Source organism: Pelodiscus sinensis, chromosome 29 (assembly GCF_052426305.1).
Source record: "Pelodiscus sinensis isolate ZL-2025 chromosome 29, ASM5242630v1, whole genome shotgun sequence".
Classification (NCBI taxonomy): domain Eukaryota; kingdom Metazoa; phylum Chordata; order Testudines; family Trionychidae; genus Pelodiscus; species Pelodiscus sinensis.
Genome location: NC_143080.1, coordinates 16630113 through 16647829, shown reverse-complemented (window position 1 = coordinate 16647829; position 17717 = coordinate 16630113). Strand labels below are relative to the sequence as shown.

Below are 17717 nucleotides of genomic sequence, written 5' to 3'. Positions count from 1 at the left end.
ATGTGTGTGCGCTCGCAGGCTGAGAGCAAAAAGATCGTGGGAGACTACTACACAGATGGAAAGGAGTTTAAATTAACTCAATACTCCTTGGTGTCTGAAGAAGAGAGTTAGGATTCCCTACAGAGCCCTTGAAATGCAGCATGAGAGGCATCCTCATGAAGAGGGTTACAGCTTCCCACCTGTCCTCACACCTAGCAGAGTTTCCTCCCTTGGTGATGACACTTCACTTGGGGTGTTTGCATGAGATGTGGAGGCAGAATTGATCCTGTCCTCTCTCCTCTAGGGAAAGTTTTTGGGGAATCGGCGCCTGATTTTTTCCATATCACCAGCAACTATTTTGGTTTGATATCCCTCTTTTCCAGTCCCTCCCTTTAACATTTTCTTTCTCTCTAGAGGAGGGCATGACTCATGACTGGATTCTCTCTTTGTCACAGCAGGTGACGGGACAGTGAGTAAAAACCAGGAGGAGAGTCCTCAGCAGGGAGATGTTCAGCACATGGAACCACCTGGGATGCTTTCAGAGAGATGTAAACGGAATATTCACTGCAGCTATGAGCAAAGAAAATGTCACGAGAGCCAGCACTGGCCAGAAAAACAGTGGGGAAATCAGGCAAGGGATTGTCAGGGAAGGGGCAAAGGCCTCAAGAAAACCACAACCCAACAGAGAATCCCCACAAGAGAGAGAAAAAACACCTCCACTGAGTATGGGAAAACTTTCAGTAGCTGCTCGGCCCTTATTGCACATCAGAGACTCCACATAGGGGAGACACCCTATAAATGCTGCGACTGCGGGAAAAGCTTCGCTCGGAACTCACACCTTAGCAGACATCAGAGACTCCACACAGGCCAAAGACCCTTTAAATGCTTTGAGTGTGGGAAAACCTTCAGCGTAAGCTCAAATCTTATTGCTCATCAGACAATCCACACAGGAAACAGACCCTTTACATGTTCTGAGTGCGGGAAAAGCTTCAATCGGAACTCAAACCTTATTACACATTTTAGAATCCACACAGGAAGTAGACCTTTTAAATGTGCTGACTGTGGGAAAAGTTTCACAGACAGTTCAAACCTTACTCAGCATCAGAGAACCCACATGGGGGACAGACCCTATAGATGCTCAGAGTGTGGGAAAAGCTTCACTCGGAGCTCAGACCTTATTAGACATGAAACAATCCACACGGGAGACAGGCCCTTTAAATGCTCAGCATGTGGGAGAAGCTTCAATCAGAACTCACACCTTATCACACATCAGAGGATCCACTGGGGAGAGTAAAGATTTGTTTGGTTTTTAATACAAATGCTATTTTCCCACAGTGATCTTTAAAGCTCTGTCACTGTGGTCCATCAGCTCTTCCAGGTGTGTTGCTTACTTTGCTGCTCACCCTTCTTTGGGATTAAGCCCATTTTCCTTTCTGTCAGTTTCTTGATGGGAGTGTGAGCTCCTCCTGCCTGGAATGTCCATCAGTCAGTCCCAGATAGAGTGACCATGACTGGCTATTGAGATAAAAATCTACCTGGTCCTTGTCTCTACTAGGATCTTCCATAGAATTATCAAACTTGAGTTAGCATTTAAATAAAATAGCTAAACTATTTTAGCAGTAACAACATAACCTTGGTAAAGTGGCAGGGGTTAGCAAGCACATTGCTCCTTAAATTGACCTAGTTCAGACTAGGGATGTGAACCAGTAGTCAACTACCAGATAAGCAGGAGCTTATCCGGTAGCACGATTGACTACTGGATATCACACCCCCTCCCCTGGCTGCTCTGCACTTTTAAAGGGACAGAAAGAGCCAGCACACAAAGATGCTGGCTCAATCACTGGTCCCCCGCTGGATCTCAGGACAAGCCCTCGCCCATCTGCATTCTGAAACCGAGCAGAAGCAGCTTAAGGAGCTGCTGCTGCTCTGTCCCTTTAAACATGCTGAGTAGAATGGGGGTGGCTTGTTCTGAAAGAGACCCTTGGAACTGGCTGCTGCAGCTCTGTGCCTTTCAGAATGCAGAGTGGCAGCAGGCGGGTTGCCCTGAGACCCAGCAGGGAACTAGAGATTGAGCCAGCATTTTTGCATACCGGCTCCTCTCTGTCCCTTTAAGAGTGCAGAACAGGAAGTGAGCACTGTAACTGCTTTTCTTAACCACTAGTCAAGTAGTCAATGGAAATTCCATCAACTCCTGGACTAGCAAATTAATCACTGCTTAACATCCCTAGTTTAGACACGCCTACTAGGTATCAAATTAAAGTTGTTCTGCCATTAGCACAGCAATTGTCAGACTCACTTGATTTCCTCCTTCATGGACAGACTGTTTTACTCCTAGTTGTTCTTGCATTTCTCCAGGTAGTACTGAAGAGTAATTTTTTTAATGTCTCATTTAAAATATATATTAAAGAGCAGAAGCAGGGATACAAAGAAGTGTCATTTCGCCTCATGATACATGAAGGAGGTGGGGTGAACTGGAGGAATTCTCTCCTTTCCCATCGCTGTTATGGTACTCCCTCACCACTGCAGCTTTAGAATTTATTCTTAGCCTCTGCTTCCCAAATTGTCGTGTGACACTACCTGTTCTTAGGAATCACATACTTGTTAGTGCTGGAGATTATAGTGTCAGAGACCTAGAGAGGAAATTTGAACAGCTCCCAAAACGAGTTTTTAAATCCCAGTTTCCATTTGAAAAGGTGACTTTTGGGCTTTTTCCTGCTGAGCAAATGGAAAGACTGGCTGTTTTTTCCCATTTCAGTAATGCTAAAACTTTTGAAAATAACATGATCAAAAGAATATGATCACACTATCTGAATAAAAATAATGGGATCAATGGGATCATCACTCAGCTCCTTTCCAACACAGAAAAAAAACATTTATTGAATATTTCTACCTTTTGTTCATTTTTGTTGACAATTTACCATCGCTATCTTGTCCTGGAGCTATTCAGTTGTAAGTTGTCTTTGCTTTGCTTTTTGATATATTTAAAATTCTGTTTTATTGATCTTAACTCTCCTGGCCATAGAGGTTTCAGTGGTATCTTTAGCTTCCCTTGTCAATTTTCTGCATTTCATAATTGCTAATTTATTGTGGTTGCTCTGGCAAAAGTAAGTCCATACATGGATGATATTACAGTTAGGCACAAAGTAATCAAAGGACATCTCAAGGTTAGTCCTCTGTATTTGTGCTTCATACACAAAAATCTCTGAAAATATGTTTGGTTTCCTCTACCTAGTGACTGAGTATTATAATTGCAAGAAAACATTTTGCCACAGATCATCAGAGGATTATGTTTACTATGGGGTTCTGTGTGGGATACAAGATTACATATGCTGGATTCATGAGGGGCCCAAGTGATTTTTGGAGAGATCAACTGTTTCCATGGGATTGCCTGTCTACAAAGTGGAAAGAGTCTGGTAATGCGTCATTGTGGGTAGTTAGGGAGTATGTGTGGTTTCTATTTCAGAGATCTCCCTTCTTCCCAAAGTTCTACTTTGCCCTTCCCTTCTCAGAATTGCAGTATGCCCCTACCCCCATCACCACCCTTTGATCCCCTCTTTCCTTCTCAGTGTCCTGCCCTGCTCCTCCCTTCTCAGAGCCCCAATCTGCCCCTCCCATCACCAGCCTAAAAGCTCCATAGTGACCACTGACACCAATCGCTCTGGTTTCCAGGCCTGACCCTGTTCTCGCTCACAGGGGCTCACTGCACTAAGCCAGTGGAGTCACTCACCCAGCTGATCCCCCTACCCCAGGCAAGGATTGTTTCTAATGGCTCCAGGCTGGTTTTCTGAGTCTTTTCTCCAGGAGATGCTCCTGGAAAAGATGAGTGCAGAGTCACTCCAGAGGGGCTCACTCCAATGTGGGTGCCTGGGATGTGTGAGGAGGGGGACACTTAGCATGGTGTGCAGGGGAATCGTGCCGGTGACATCTCTGGGCAAACCCATTAGCCAGGGATCTGGGGACAAGCTGGCCAAAAAACAATTGTAAATGGCAAAGTGCAATTTGTATCAATGTGCCATTGGAGGGAGAGGAAGCCAAAGGAGTGTCACTTGCATGCCATGGAGATGAGTGGTGGGATGAGACAGTCACAGGGAGCAATTAATTGGGAGTAAGAAGGGGGGGAGGGTGAATCCAGGTCTGGTGGGCAGAGAACTGACCTTGCCCCTTACCAGTAAGTTGGCTGACACAGCAAGCTACAGGGTAGAGGTAGCCGAGAGGCCATTCCCTCCACTGTATTCAGGAACCCTGCTGAGACCAGGGTGCTATTCATTTGCAGGAGACACTCTCACTTGCAGGGCCAAGATGAGACAGTCACAGGTGGGATGAGATATAAGTGAGATGGCGAGCAGCAGCCCAGACACCAACTTGTCCCTGCACAGACCAGCACTAGACCCAAGAGGGAGAGGAGCAAGAACCTGACCCCACAATAGCATGCAACTGGCCACTTAGCAGGCAAACGCAGCCACCCTGGAAAGTTGTGTCCCCTCCCAAGGCTACAGTCAAAAATTTCAAGTCAGAGAGGGAGTGTGACGTTGACAGACAGACTATTATACAAGACATCCAGGAAGCCAGTGGGACGAGGTACCAGCTACTTATCAGATAGCACCTCTTTCAGTGAGAGTCTATTCTTGGTGACAGCTACAGCAGTCAATCTTGTAGACTCCGTAGCGTACGGCCAGGGAGCTGCCTTCAACAGCTCCTCAGAGCCCGCAACAGGGGAGTCAGGCACACCAGCCCTGCTTTGCTGCTCTTGCTCACAGGGGAAAAGTGGGCCAAATTCATATCCTAGTTCACGGCCTAGGGCCACTGTTGTCCCAGCAGGGCTGGGTTTGGCTGTGGAAGACAGTGGGTGCCAATACAAAGGACAGGACTCAGCAGGATCATCTCTGATGGGTCGTGCACCCAGCATTCCTCACTGCTACCACACTGCCCACTACTGCCTGCTCCTGGCACTGCCACCTCTCCTGCACCTTGCACTGCCTGGCATTCCAACACCCAGCACACCCGCACTGCCCACCTTTCCCACACCTGGCACTGACCAGTTCTCCTGCACCCCCCACCGTTCCAACACCCAACACCACCCATTCGCTCACCTTGGGGCTCCAGTCCATCCGAGCTGTTCTTGATGAGTTAAGACACGGGTCTTTCTGGCTGGCTATGTGCAGAGCTGGAAGACAGAGACACACAGCATCACAAAACCAGAGCCACAGATTAGATCCTCACAGCTTGAGGCAGGCTCACAGAGCCTCCCTCCTCACTGGAACAATGTACCCTGTCACCAACTAGGCTGCCCAGAGAGGGCTCCCATGTTCAACCTCACTCTGCCCTGCCCCATCTCTGACTGTACCCTGTAGGCTGGGCCCAGGCAGAAGCAGTGCACTTACACTTGCTCCCAGCCATGGCTGATGGAGGCTCACCCTCAGTGGCTGGGTGTGCCCAAGTTTGGGTGTATCTGCCCAGCACAGCGTGGGGGGAGGAGCGGGACTATTTAGTGCTCCAGGGAGCATGTCACACCGAGCCCAGCAGCCAGAGCCAGAGGCCAGGGATCTGCATAGCAGGCCCTGTGCTGTACAAGGCATTGTACAAAAACTAAGGGGTGGGTCTGTCCTCATTCCTCTCTTGTTGCCTCCCCAGCTAGACCCAAACAGATCTATACCTTCAGGAATGCTGGTAGCCCCTAGGGGTTGCTTAGGGAAGATGGAAATTTTCCTGTCCTGGTCACTGGGTGTCTCTGGCCTGCAGAGGCCACCTTGTGATGTTAGGAAGCAGGGCCTGAATTAGACATGATGCCCATGGTGAGGGCAAGAGGGCAGATGCTTCCAAAGTTCTTTTGCACTCATAAGGGCTAAAAAGCAAGTGTTTTGTGATTAAAGCGGACTCAGGGTAACACTTGTGCAACTGAGCCCCAAATTCTTGGCATGCAGGGCCCTTCCTGAGATGTCACAGGGTACCCCTAAACCAGCTGAAGAGAAGAGCAGGAGAGCCTCTTGCCCCAAACTCTCGCGATGTCATCCCTTGGAGTGGTCTCTTACCTCCACTGGGCTCTCTGTATAAAGCGATATTCAGACACATGCTAGCGGTGAATTCAGAGAGTTTCTCTGCATCACCACAAAGGGGAATAATTACACATGGGCTCAAGCCAATACCCCACACCCAAGTGCTGGAGAAGTTTGGGATGCTCACTGGGAGATGACTCCAAACTTCCTCTATAATGAGCCAAACCAGAACCCCAGCTGCAGCCACCCCCCAAATGCATCATGGGCTCAGCCCAATTCCAAGTGGGAAGGAGCCTATCACACAAGACCCTTGGTCACAACTGACACTCACTGACCCCTCAGCATGGAGGCAGAACATCCTTTTGCCCCAGAGGGGTCCATCCAGGGTGGGGCTGAGGCACTGACAAGGCATTGGGGCATAAATAGGATCCCCAGCTGCTTTCCACTGAGTCACCCACATGGATCCTCAACATGGAGAAAAAACAGGCCATGGACAGCTTGTCTCTTCTTGGAGACCTGTCCCACGATGAACACAGGAGGGAATACTGACTGTACAGCAGTCCCAGGAACCTCTTGCATTCCTAACCACTCAGCTTCTCTGATCAAATCTAGCCATTCCATCCAAGTCACCTTTCCAGCCACCTTTTAGAAAGCATCAGTTTGTGTGAATGGATCTATTTGTGTGTGTAATTTTCATGGCTTTAAACTCATTATTTTATACACTGACCAACAGCCTTTTTATTTTGTGCATCTCTAGGTTTATTGCCCTGCGTATACTGAAACGAACATGTGTCCTTCAGTTGAATTGAATAGGGGAAGGAAAAAGGGTAGAATGTGTCCTTTTTATCTGCTTTTTACCTCTACCTTACTAATAGAGCCCAGACATTCAGGGAAAAGGCCCCTTCAAAATTAATGAAAGGTGGCTACAGAGATATAGTATATTAAAACAAGACTGGGTAATTGAGAAGAAGTGTTTATGATTCAGTTCTGTTCTCTGATTGAGAAGAAGTATTTCTTATTGCAGATGAATTCTGTAATGGATGAAATGTCCCATTGAAAGATATTTTTAACTCATTAAAAGAAATGTCATAACTAGGAAAACATCACACAATCATGGATTAAGTCACTCCATTTGCCTATTTGATGATCACAAATAATTAGTGAATTCAAACACGCAACACATTCATTCACTGATTATGATTATTTATTCGCTCACATAAGACCACTGATGACTTCAACACCACAACTCATCAGCGAGTGCAACCCAAGGTGAGTACAGTTTTCATACTTGGGCCCTTAGTGAATTATTCTCCTGCTATCTCGAATGATGACAGTTATTACTACTGAAAGGCTGAGATGATGCTTCCTTGTACTTTACATCAAGGTGTCTTGCTCCAAACAAACCACCATTGCCCACTGAGCCTATGAATTTTTTTCTTTTTAAAACATGTTGGCCCTTGAATAATAAACCATTTATTAGTTATGAGACATATTTAAAAAAAATCTTGGAAAACACTTCAGTTGGGTGTTTCCAGAGGGATGCATTTAGCAACACATTAGACTGGGTAACTCCTCACCAGAAAGCATTCTCCATCTCCCTGTACTATGAGGGGGAACAGAGCCCTTGCAGACATCTCCTTTGTTGGGGCACTGCTCTCCTACCCACTAGTTCCCCCTGAGCAGTCCATTGGCAAGTTCCCCTTCTCCACCAGCAAGGAAAAAAACAAGGCCCAAGGGTATAAAACAAGGTGAGACTGACAGCCCGCAGGACAACCTGAACACTAAACCGCTGTGTTCTCTTTATTTGACAGACCAGGCTCTTTTACCCTGCCCTGAAAGGGAGAAACAGCCTCTATGCTCAGAGCCACCAGTGCATACCATTGTTCAGGCACCCTTAGTGAAGTTACTTGAAGGCTTTTCCAGCCACCGCTGAAGAGATTCAAGGCAGCCCCCTCACAGCCCTCCAGCTCAGCTTCACAACTCAAGAAACACAGACCTGATGCTTCTTGGGATCTCCCCTCGCCCCAAACAATAGAAGCTCATTAAAAGTGCCACTCCATCAGACGGTAACACACTGTTCCCAGCCTTCATTAATCTGAGTAGAAAGCCCCAAAGATTTCAAAACACATTGGTTTAAGTGAACTGATTATGAAAGGATAAAACCACAACTAATTCCTAAATGTTACCAAGCTAATTAGGGTAACCCACAAAACTTTCAGCAGCAGATGCTGACTGGAAAGCCATCCAATTAGACCAATCCTCCCAGTTCAGTGATGGTTTGAATGACAAAGAACTATCTTGCTACAAGACCTATTCTCTGGCCAGCCAAGAGTCCACAAAATGCCTCCACTCAGAAGATCTTAGCTTAGCACCTTCCTCAAAGCTTGGTGGGCCAATAAAGCAGTCCTCCCCTCCCCCTTTATCCAGGTTATGCCTCTCCCTGCCAAGGCCCCCACACTAAACCTTGCATGACACTTGTGCTAACCCCATTAACATACGCCAGGGCCCAAGGGTATAAATTGGGGGTGCACCTGATACCCACCTGAGACCAAGGACCCATCACAGAGATTGCATGCCTGCAGTAAGAGCCCCTAGAACACTGTACATAGCACAGCCCTAATGAAAGATCATTCCTACCCCAGAAAACATGGTCTAAATATACTGGCAGGAAGGGGAAAGGAGACAAGACAAGAGAGCCACAACTCCATGGGAATTGGGCAGATCTCTGGCCAACAAGGTGCGCATAATCCCATAGCTCTTGGGTTCATGTTGCAGAATATCAATGTGATTCAGGAACCTGAGGAAGCATGTATACGATATCCACCCATGCCCTTAAAGCAGGCTCTCTCCTTCACCATGGCAGGGGAGTCAGGGCTATTCAAGGCACTTGTGGGGCTATACTGGGCCTCAGCCCTTGGCTTCTGAAGTCATAGCCTGCTGCTTGAGCTTTCCTTCCGGTTAGGTTCTAGCCCACTGCTCAGTGGAGGAGGAGTGATGATGCCTAGGTTTGCAGGGAACCTGAGCTCCGGCAAGGGGGGAATTCTCCTGGGCATGCACAATGCTGCGTCAGCAGGTCACTATGATGGGGGTGGAGGAGGGACTGCCACAAGTGGAACTGCATAGCAAGACTCCGGATTGCCATTGGGAAGCACTATAGGCAGAGAACACAGCAGGTACAGACATGACCGTGTCTCAGGTAACACAGCTAGGAGCACCAGTGTTGCACACATGGTTTGCTACAACATGCCGCCTCCTGTACTTAAGGCCTCCCAGAAGCTGCTCAGCAGCCTAGCCTCCTACAAACAACCCCCTTTGCAGTGGGATTTTGACTGCAGGAGAGGGCTGTCTGGCAGCCAAGAGCACACTAAGGGTCTTGCCTGCTGCCGTTGTGCAGAGAATTGCATACTCCATTTGGAAATGATATGGGTGAATCAGAGATCATGTCAGCAGCAAGCTCCCCTCAGGAGGGAGGAATTTGCGCAAGCTGCTCTTGGCCTCCTCTGGCAAAGCAAGGAGAGCTCAGTAGCTGAGCTCCCCCTGCCAGCTGAGCAAAACCAATATACAACAATTCAACTCCATGGCTACATCTGCACTACACATTTTTGCAGCAGAAAATATGCTGATGAGTCCCTCAGTCACCTTAACCCTAAGTCACCACATCATTAGCATATTTTCTGCCATTTCTTTTTGTGCAAGGGGTTTTATGCAAAAAGAAGCAGTGTGGACATTTCCTTTTGGCACAAAAACCCCATTTTGTACAAGATCCTTATGCCTGCACCAGAGAGGCATAAGGATCTTGCACAAAAATGGGTTTTTTGTGAAGAGGAAAAAAAAAAAAGTCCACACTGCCTCTTTTTGCGCAAAAACCCCTTGCAGAAAAAGAAATGGCAGAAAATATGCTAATGATGTGGCAACTTATGCTAATGAGTCCCTCATTAGCATATTTTTCTGCTGCAAAAATGTGTAGTGTAGACATAGCCCATTTGTCCAGGAGGCAGATGGGTGGTGGCCTGAGATCAGGAGGGCAGAGGCAGCTGCCTCAGTAGACCCTTGGGTGCTGGATGCTGAGCCTGCTTCTGGTTCACAAGGCACCATGGGGCAGAGTACCTATGGGTGAACCCCATGAAACTGACCGGTTCCGCCTCCGTGCTCCCTGGCTAGCTCCCCCAGTGTCTCCAAGAGGCCTAGTGTCTTGGAACAGGCCCCCTGTAGCCGTCACCTCAGCTGCCGCCTCATTATACTGGGTGCTCCAGGCCTCAGGGTCCTTGCTCTGGATCTAATGAGACAGGAAGTAGGAATTGAGACAGTTGGGTTGCGATCACACCTGGGGCTTGTGTGGACATCAGCAGCCCTTAAGGGAGAGAGGTCTACTGGCCCATCAGGGGGCCCTCCATGCCCAAGCACCCTAGCCCTCCCCCTTATCCCCCAGTCCCTTTGGTTGCCCAGTGATTGTCCCCCATTTCTCCAAGCACTGCCCCTTAGGGTTTTAGTCAATAACCAACAGTCCTCTTAAGTGACCCCTATCTCCAGGCACCTACGCATTGGCCACTATGGGGGTCTAGGCTATGCTCCCCACAAATCCCAGAGTCCGCTCACTCCTCCCCATCCCCCCACCAGCAGGCAGGTACCTTAGCAACGAAGCGCAGAATCTGCATCTTGGAGGTCTCCTTGGCAGCCCGTGCGCCCCACTGAAACTCAAACTCAGGCGGGTCTGTGTGGGGTATGCGATTGTACTCCAGGTACCTGAGTGGGCAGGGTGCAGCAATCAAAGACCATGCCCCCTTCTCCAAGCCATCACCCTCCTCCACTCTCACTGAGCTCATAGCCTCCCTCTGGGCTCATTCCCTCTCCCCACCCCCACTTTCTATGGAACAACAGCATGGCTGAATGGGTAGGTTAGGGGGCTCAGGACACCTGGATTCTAGTTACTCTGCTACTCCTGTCCTCTTCCTTTGCTCAGTCCCTTCTGGTTTAGGCTTCAACCTCACTGCAATTCTATGTCCCTCCCCCTCAAATACCTTGGGGTGACCCATTTTCCAGAGTCCCAGGGCCAGTCCTCCTTTTCTTCCTATTGTCAGAGGGAAAGAAGGGCTACTGGATCTCTGAAACCCTCAAAGAAGGGCAAACGACCAACCCAGGCAGTATGTGTGTCCGATGCCCTCAGCACAGGGAACTGGCTTCCAAGCAGACTGTGTAAGGGGGCAACGAGATCATCTGCGGCATGGTATAAACAGCGAGGCTGTGAACTCCGCCAAGGCTGCTCTGTACACGCCAGCTATGTGGGATTCAAAACACATGAACCTGGGCTCACAGAGAGAGCAGCCACCCAACCCATGAGGCCATCATGGCACTAATTCCAAATCCACTCATGGGGATGGACAGTGAGTGACAGCAGGATTCTTGGGGTTTGTTCCTGGCTCTGGGAGAGGAGTGTATCCTACTAGTTAAGAGTAAGGGGCCTGGGAGCCAGCCCTTCACCTCCCCTAAATCCCAGACATAGGGTAGAACCCAGGAGTCCTGGTGCTCCGCCCACTCTACTCTAGCCACTAGACCCCACTCCCTTCCCAGGCATAGAATCCAGGCCATCCTGACAAGTCCAAACTTACTTTTGGCGAACAAATTCCTCAGTCACCAGCTTCTTGACATCCCCAAAGACTTCGTGTCTCATTCTAGAGAGGTTGTAGATAGAAATGTATTCAAGAGGTGGGGCCTCCGTGGACAAGCCTCCACAAGACCCTCTATTAGCTAACTGGGGCACAGAAGGGGAGGAGCCCACAGCTGGCGCTGGAGAACACTAGCCCTTTGCATTTCAGACACACACACGTACCCGGGGTCAATTCGCAGTCTCCTCAACATCTCCCACACAGCAGCTGAAAGGGCAGAAAGAGAATGTCAACCGGGGCAGAACTTGCTGAGAAGGGGTGGGGCCTGCAGAGATTGGGTGGGCTTACATTCTTTAGCAGCATTGCCCTTCATGAAGAGGAAGCTGAGGATGACTGTGAGGAGGCCCAGCTTTGCTGTGGAATCATCCCTATAACACACAAGAGGAGTGTCACTCACCCAGAGGGGACTGCAAATCTGGACAAAGAAGTAGTGGGGTTAATGGCAGAATAAAACCTCTCAGCAGACCTCCAGACATTGCAATGTAGCCTTCTGGCCCCTAGCAGGGAAACACAATCCAAAGGATGGATGGATGCAGGGATCACCCATCTCAGTTTTTAGGAGCTGGGGTTTGGTAGGTGGAGCCTCAGGTCAAGGATTAACTTTCAAGGGCTTGGAAGCCTCTTGATTTGGGAGGGAAGAGGTAGAATCTGTCTCTCTGCCCCACACCCCAGTCAGCCAGCCCCTTCCCTCTTACTGCTTCAAATCCTCCCCTTCCAGGCGTGGCAGATTGCTGACCAGGATGTAGATGTGATGTTTAGTGTCTATCTCCACCAGCTGCAGCCCAAAAACCTGGTGGTGAGAGGGGGGCAGAAGAGGTTAGCTTCAAAGAGGCATGGGATGGGGAATGGGGTTTCGTAGTTAGAACAGGCCATGATGGGAGCCAGGACTCCTGTCGAGCGGCAAGAGGAAAGTGCTGCAACATAAAGCAGCCAAGATAATACTAACCCAGGACACCAAGGCTACGTTCATACTATGGACACAGTGCAGCCACTCTATGCCGGCAAGTAGCAAGTATCCCATGTGGCTACTCTAGGTCAGTGGGAGAGCCCTTCTCTGCCACCATATTTAAACCACCCCCAACAAGGAGATCCTCTTGCTTCCTGCTAACCGCTGACCACACCTTCTGGTGAAACTTATGTTAGTCGAGAGAGGGGTGGAATGTTTCCACACCCCGACCAACAGAAGTTGTGCCAACAAAAAAGCCCAAGGCACATGTAGTGGCTTGAAAAGAGGTTTAAATCACTTGGCTGAAAGATGGTACCTACAGCATGGTGCCCCTTAGTGCTCGGCACAGAGGAGAGTGCTCCTGGATGTGCCCCCTCATGAACAGCACCCCTTAGTACCCAGCACTGACTGGGAGAGGAGCGCACCCCTCACCAAGCTCCTCCCCCACCCCCCATCCCATTTCCACACCATGGTGACCTGCTGGAGGGTCCTGCTGGCTCGCTTAATGATCTCTGAGTAAACACCTTTGTAGTCTTTGATGATGTTCTTCAGGATATCTGCAAGGGAAAAGAGAGGGAGCCATGTTTAGCTGGGGTTGGTCTTGTGTTTAGCAGGGGGTTGGACAAGATCATCATAAGCGACGAGGAGTCCTGTGGCACCTTATAGACTAACTGAAGTGTAGGAGCATAAGCTTGCGTGGGCAAAGACCCACTTCATCAGATGCATGTAGTGGAAATTTCCAGAGGCAGGTATAAATATGCAGGCCAGGATCAGGCTGGAGATGACAAGGTGGATCCAATCAAGGAGGATGAGGCCCACTTCTAGCAGCTGATCTGGAGGTGTGAATTCCAAGAGAGCAGAAGCTGCTTTTGTAGTTAGCGAGCCATTCACAGTCTTTGTTTAATCCAGAGTTGATTGTGTCAAACTTAAAGATGAACTGTAGCTCAGTTCATCCTCGATTGGATCCACCTCGTCATCTCCAGCCTGATCCTGGCCTGCATATTTATACCTGCCTCTGGAAATTTCCACTACATGCATCTGACGAAGTGGGTCTTTGCCCACGAAAGCTTATGCTCCTACACTTCAGTTAGTCTATAAGGTGCCACAGGACTCCTCGTCGCTTTTGCAGATTCAGACTAACACGGCTACCCCTCTGATACTTAAGATCATCATAGAATCCTAGAGCTGGAAGAGACCTCAGGAGGTCATCAAGTCCAACCCCCTGCCCAAGGCAGGACCAATTCCAACTCAATCAACACAGCCAGGGCTTTGTCAAACTGAGACTTAAAAACCTCCAGGGATGGAGATTCCACTCCCTCCCCAGGTAACCCCTTCCAGTGCTTCACCACTCTCCTAGGGAAATAGTTTTTCCTAATGAAATTACCTCTTCAAGACTCTTTCTACACTAATCTTTTATGATTCTCTTACAGCAGAGGTGGGGAACCTCTGGCCCGTGGGCCACTTCCAGACTGCCAAACAATTTCATCCAGCCCTCAGGGGGCAGGAGGTCCAGAGGCTGTGAAACATGTCAAGGAGGTCCCAGGGGCCGCTTTAAAAACTTCCCCCAGCCTCCCCTGCAGCACAGCAGGATATTTCCGGTTCCTCTCCTGCACATGGGAGAGGCATGTGCTAGAGATCTGGCGGGAGGAAGAAGCTCCGTGTGGTGGAGCCCTGCAGAGTTTTGGGAGGCAGCAGCAGAAAACAGGCTACAGCTGCTTTCCAGCCTCTAGCAGCTGCAGAGGCTGCCAGCAAAACTACTTTTTGCTGGTAAGGAGCCATACAGGACCAGAGGAGAGGAGAGGGAAGGGGGAATCCATTCCCAGAGTGGGAGGGAAGGGAAGCCCCCAAGCCCCTTCCCTGCATGTGGCACCTTTTGGGAGGAAGGGGAGGCCACAGCGGGCCTCCTTCTCTTCCCTCCACCTCCTTCCCTGAATAGGCTGGCTGCAGCAGGGAACATCATCTGGCAGACTGGAGCCATACACTGCCAGCAAACTCATTAACAGTTAAGGAGGCATGCAGGACCTGAGGGAGTGGGAAGCCCTCCCCACAGCTCCTTTCAAGCAAAAAAGAAAATACAACCATCACGTTAAAATTCTAAATTAAAAAAATTTAAAAGAACTTACCACAACAATGAGTGTGTATGTGAGCGTGCAGTGTGGTTTTTTTTTTTTGTTGATTTGCTTCTCTCATGTGCGGTCTCTGACCCAAAAAAGGTTCTCCACTCCTGTCTTACAGCTATACCCATGGATCTTAGCACCCCCTGCCGACAAGACAGAACCCATGCAGTGGTAACCCTCCAGCAGAACTCCTAGAACACTGGAGCCTACTGGGGCCTGCAGACATCCCGGCTGCCCCCTTCCACATACACCTCTCCAACATCAGGGCACCAGAGCCCTACAGTTCCTGCTCCTCCCCTCCAGCTGTTCACCTAAGCTAAGATCTGGAAGGAGGGGAAGGAGCAGGACTAGAGTGTGAAATTCACAGCTCCAAGTGCTGGGAAGGAGGAAGAGGCATGGGAAGTGTGGTGGTTCAGTTCACAGAGAGGCATGGGGGGGGGATGGAGAGGAGCAGACAGGGAGGCCACAGGACTACAGGTGGAATCCTAGGGGACCATGGACTGCCACAGCCCAATGAGGTGAAGGAGGGCCACTCATGCAGCCTACCAACTATTCCTAGTAGCCTGTTCTAGAACCTATAACTAAGAGAAATGAAGCCGTGTTAGTCTGGTGTAGCTGAAGCAAAATGCAGGACTATGTAGCACTTTAAAGACTAACAAGATGGTTTATTAGGTGATGAGCTTTCGTGGGCCAGACCCACTTCCTCAGATCAAATAGTGGAAGAAAAGTCACAACCATATATACCAAAGGATACAATTAAAAAAAAAAGAACACATGTTAGATGAGAAGCTTTCCTTGGCTCATCATGCGTGTTCATTTTTTTAATTGTATCCTTTGGTATATCTGGCTGTGACTATTTTCTTCCACTATTCGGTCTGAGGAAGTGGGTCTGGCCCACGGAAGCTCATCACCCAATAAACCATCTCGTTAGTCTGCACAGTGCGACCTCGTCCTGCGTTTTGTTGTGACTAAGAGGGAGTCTCGAGAAGGACGGACCCGAGCGCACTGAGAGCTCAGCAGCACGAGAGGCACCGCGGCCTAGCGCCTTCGCTCTGCCTCTGCAGCCTGAAGTGCCCGCGGGGAGCCCTGTGCCCCCCCCCCCCCCTACCTGCGCGTCTGATGGGGATTTTCTTCTGATCCTTCACCAGCAGGTACTGCACCAGCTCGCTGACCTGCGGGGAGGGGCGGGGCGTGAGCCGAGGGGCGGGGGAGGGGCGGGGCGTGAGCCGAAGGGCGGGGCGGGCCCCCCCCCGCAGCGCAGCCACCCACCTTCTGGTCCACGTGCGCGGGGGCGAGTCTCTGCAGGTGCCGCTGGCCCAGCGCGCAGGGCTCCCCGGACGCGTCCTCCGCCTGCGCGAGGGGGAGGCGGGTCAGTGCGGCCGTTCCCCGCGGGGGGAGGGGGAGCCGGGCAGGGGGCCGAGGCACGCGCCCTACCTGGGAGGGGCCAGGCCCTTGACTGCGCCGCGGACCCGCCATTGCGCCAGGCTGCACGCGGGGCGCGTCACTGCCGCTCGGACCCCCAGAGCGGAACCTGCGTCACTCGGCCCTTCCCGCCTTCCTTTTCCGGCCCCGCCCCTTTCCCGCTGGCGGTTGCGCAGAGCCAGGCGCCTAAGGGGCGGGGCGGGGGAGATTGCTGACGTCACGTGCCTGCACGGCCGCTGGGACTGCGCAAGGGCACTGAGCTCTCGTGGCAGGGCGTCGTGTTCTCGCGGGATTGCCGCGCTGCTCCCGGCCCAAAGGCTTGTGCGCGAGGCGGTGGAGACGAGGCGGGATCGTTTTGCGCAGAAAAGCCCCGATGGCGCCCGGGGGCTTCTTGTGCAAAACCGCGTCTCGATCGGCAGGAGGCTTCTCCGCAAAACGTTTATTTTGGCCATCGGGTCTTTATTGCGCAAACCAGCCCTTCCCTGCCTGCACTGGCGCCCTGGCGCGGAGCACTGAATGTGCGTTACAAAGCAGTGCTCTTGTGCGAGAGGGCTTGTTCCGGGCGCGGAGCACTGAGTGTGCATTACAAAGCAGTGCTCTTGTGCGAGAGGGCTTGTTCCGGCGCGGAGCACTGAGTGTGCATTACAAAGCAGTGCTCTTGTGCGAGAGGGCTTGTTCCGGCGCGGAGCACTGAGTGTGTGCATTACAAAGCAGTGCTCTTGCGCGAGAGGGCTTGTTCCGGCGCGGAGCACTGAGTGTGCGTTACAAAGCAGTGCTCTTGTGCGAGAGGGCTTGTTCCGGGCGCAGAGCACTGAGTGTGCATTACAAAGCAGTGCTCTTGTGCGAGAGGGCTTGTTCCGGCGCGGAGCACTGAGTGTGCATTACAAAGCAGTGCTCTTGCGCGAGAGGGCTTGTTCCGGCGCGGAGCACTGAGTGTGTGCATTACAAAGCAGTGCTCTTGTGCGAGAGGGCTTGTTCCGGCGCGGAGCACTGAGTGTGCATTACAAAGCAGTGCTCTGGCGCGAGAGGGCTTGTTCCGGCGCGGAGCACTGAGTGTACGTTACAAAGCAGTGCTCTTGCGCGAGAGGGCTTGTTCCGGCGCGGAGCACTGAGTGTGTGCATTACAAAGCAGTGCTCTTGCGCGAGAGGGCTTGTTCCGGCGTGGAGCACTGAGTGTGCGCATTACAAAGCAGTGCCCTTGCGCGAGAGGGCTTGTTCCGGCGCGGAGCACTGAGTGTACGTTACAAAGCAGTGCTCTTGCGCGAGAGGGCTTGTTCCGGCGCGGAGCACTGAGTGTGCGTTACAAAGCAGTGCTCTTGTGCGAGAGGGCTTGTTCCGGCGCGGAGCACTGAGTGTGCGTTACAAAGCAGTGCTCTTGTGCGAGAGGGCTTGTTCCGGCGCGGAGCACTGAGTGTGCGTTACAAAGCAGTGCTCTTGTGCGAGAGGGCTTGTTCCGGCGCGGAGCACTGAGTGTGTGCATTACAAAGCAGTGCTCTTGAGCGAGAGGGCTTGTTCCGGCGCGGAGCACTGAGTGTGTGCATTACAAAGCAGTGCTCTTGTGCGAGAGGGCTTGTTCCGGCGCGGAGCACTGAGTGTG

General features: G+C 50.9%; 2 protein-coding genes across 29 annotated transcripts in view; one reads left to right on the top strand and one right to left on the bottom strand.

Moving 5' to 3' along the window:
- LOC142820990 (uncharacterized) overlaps positions 1-2986 on the top strand; it is a 36174-nt gene extending 33188 nt beyond the window's left edge. For 5 of the 6 annotated variants that reach the window (XM_089774027.1, XM_089774029.1, XM_089774026.1 and 2 more), the window contains one exon: positions 435-2986. In XM_089774027.1, coding sequence (XP_089630153.1) covers positions 435-1273 — 839 coding nt within the window. In that variant the 3' untranslated portion in view covers positions 1274-2986. The remainder of the gene's footprint in view (positions 1-434) is intronic. The other variant, XM_089774028.1, reaches the window with a different exon arrangement.
- Positions 1-16287, bottom strand: part of LOC102458302 (non-structural maintenance of chromosomes element 3 homolog) — a 175814-nt gene extending 159527 nt beyond the window's left edge. For 6 of the 23 annotated variants that reach the window (XR_016348055.1, XR_016348058.1, XR_016348056.1 and 3 more), the window contains exons 1-9: positions 15968-16249; positions 15807-15870; positions 13050-13138; positions 12331-12425; positions 11924-12003; positions 11800-11842; positions 11579-11641; positions 10601-10715; positions 5070-5143 (exon numbers count right to left, since the gene is read on the bottom strand). Coding sequence is in view for 14 of the 23 variants with exons in the window: in XM_089774038.1 (XP_089630164.1) it covers positions 5107-5143; positions 10106-10248; positions 10601-10715; positions 11579-11641; positions 11800-11842; positions 11924-12003; positions 12331-12425; positions 13050-13138; positions 15807-15870; positions 15968-16174 (936 nt within the window). In the remaining 9 variants the exon portion in view is untranslated. Of the gene's footprint in view, positions 1-10; positions 3790-5069; positions 5144-10105; positions 10249-10600; positions 10716-11578; positions 11642-11799; positions 11843-11923; positions 12004-12330; positions 12426-13049; positions 13139-14704; positions 14842-15806; positions 15871-15967 lie in introns of those variants that run through there. The other 17 variants (XR_016348054.1, XM_089774032.1, XM_089774034.1 and 14 more) reach the window with 11 other exon arrangements.
- Positions 16288-17717: the final 1430 nt, after the last annotated feature.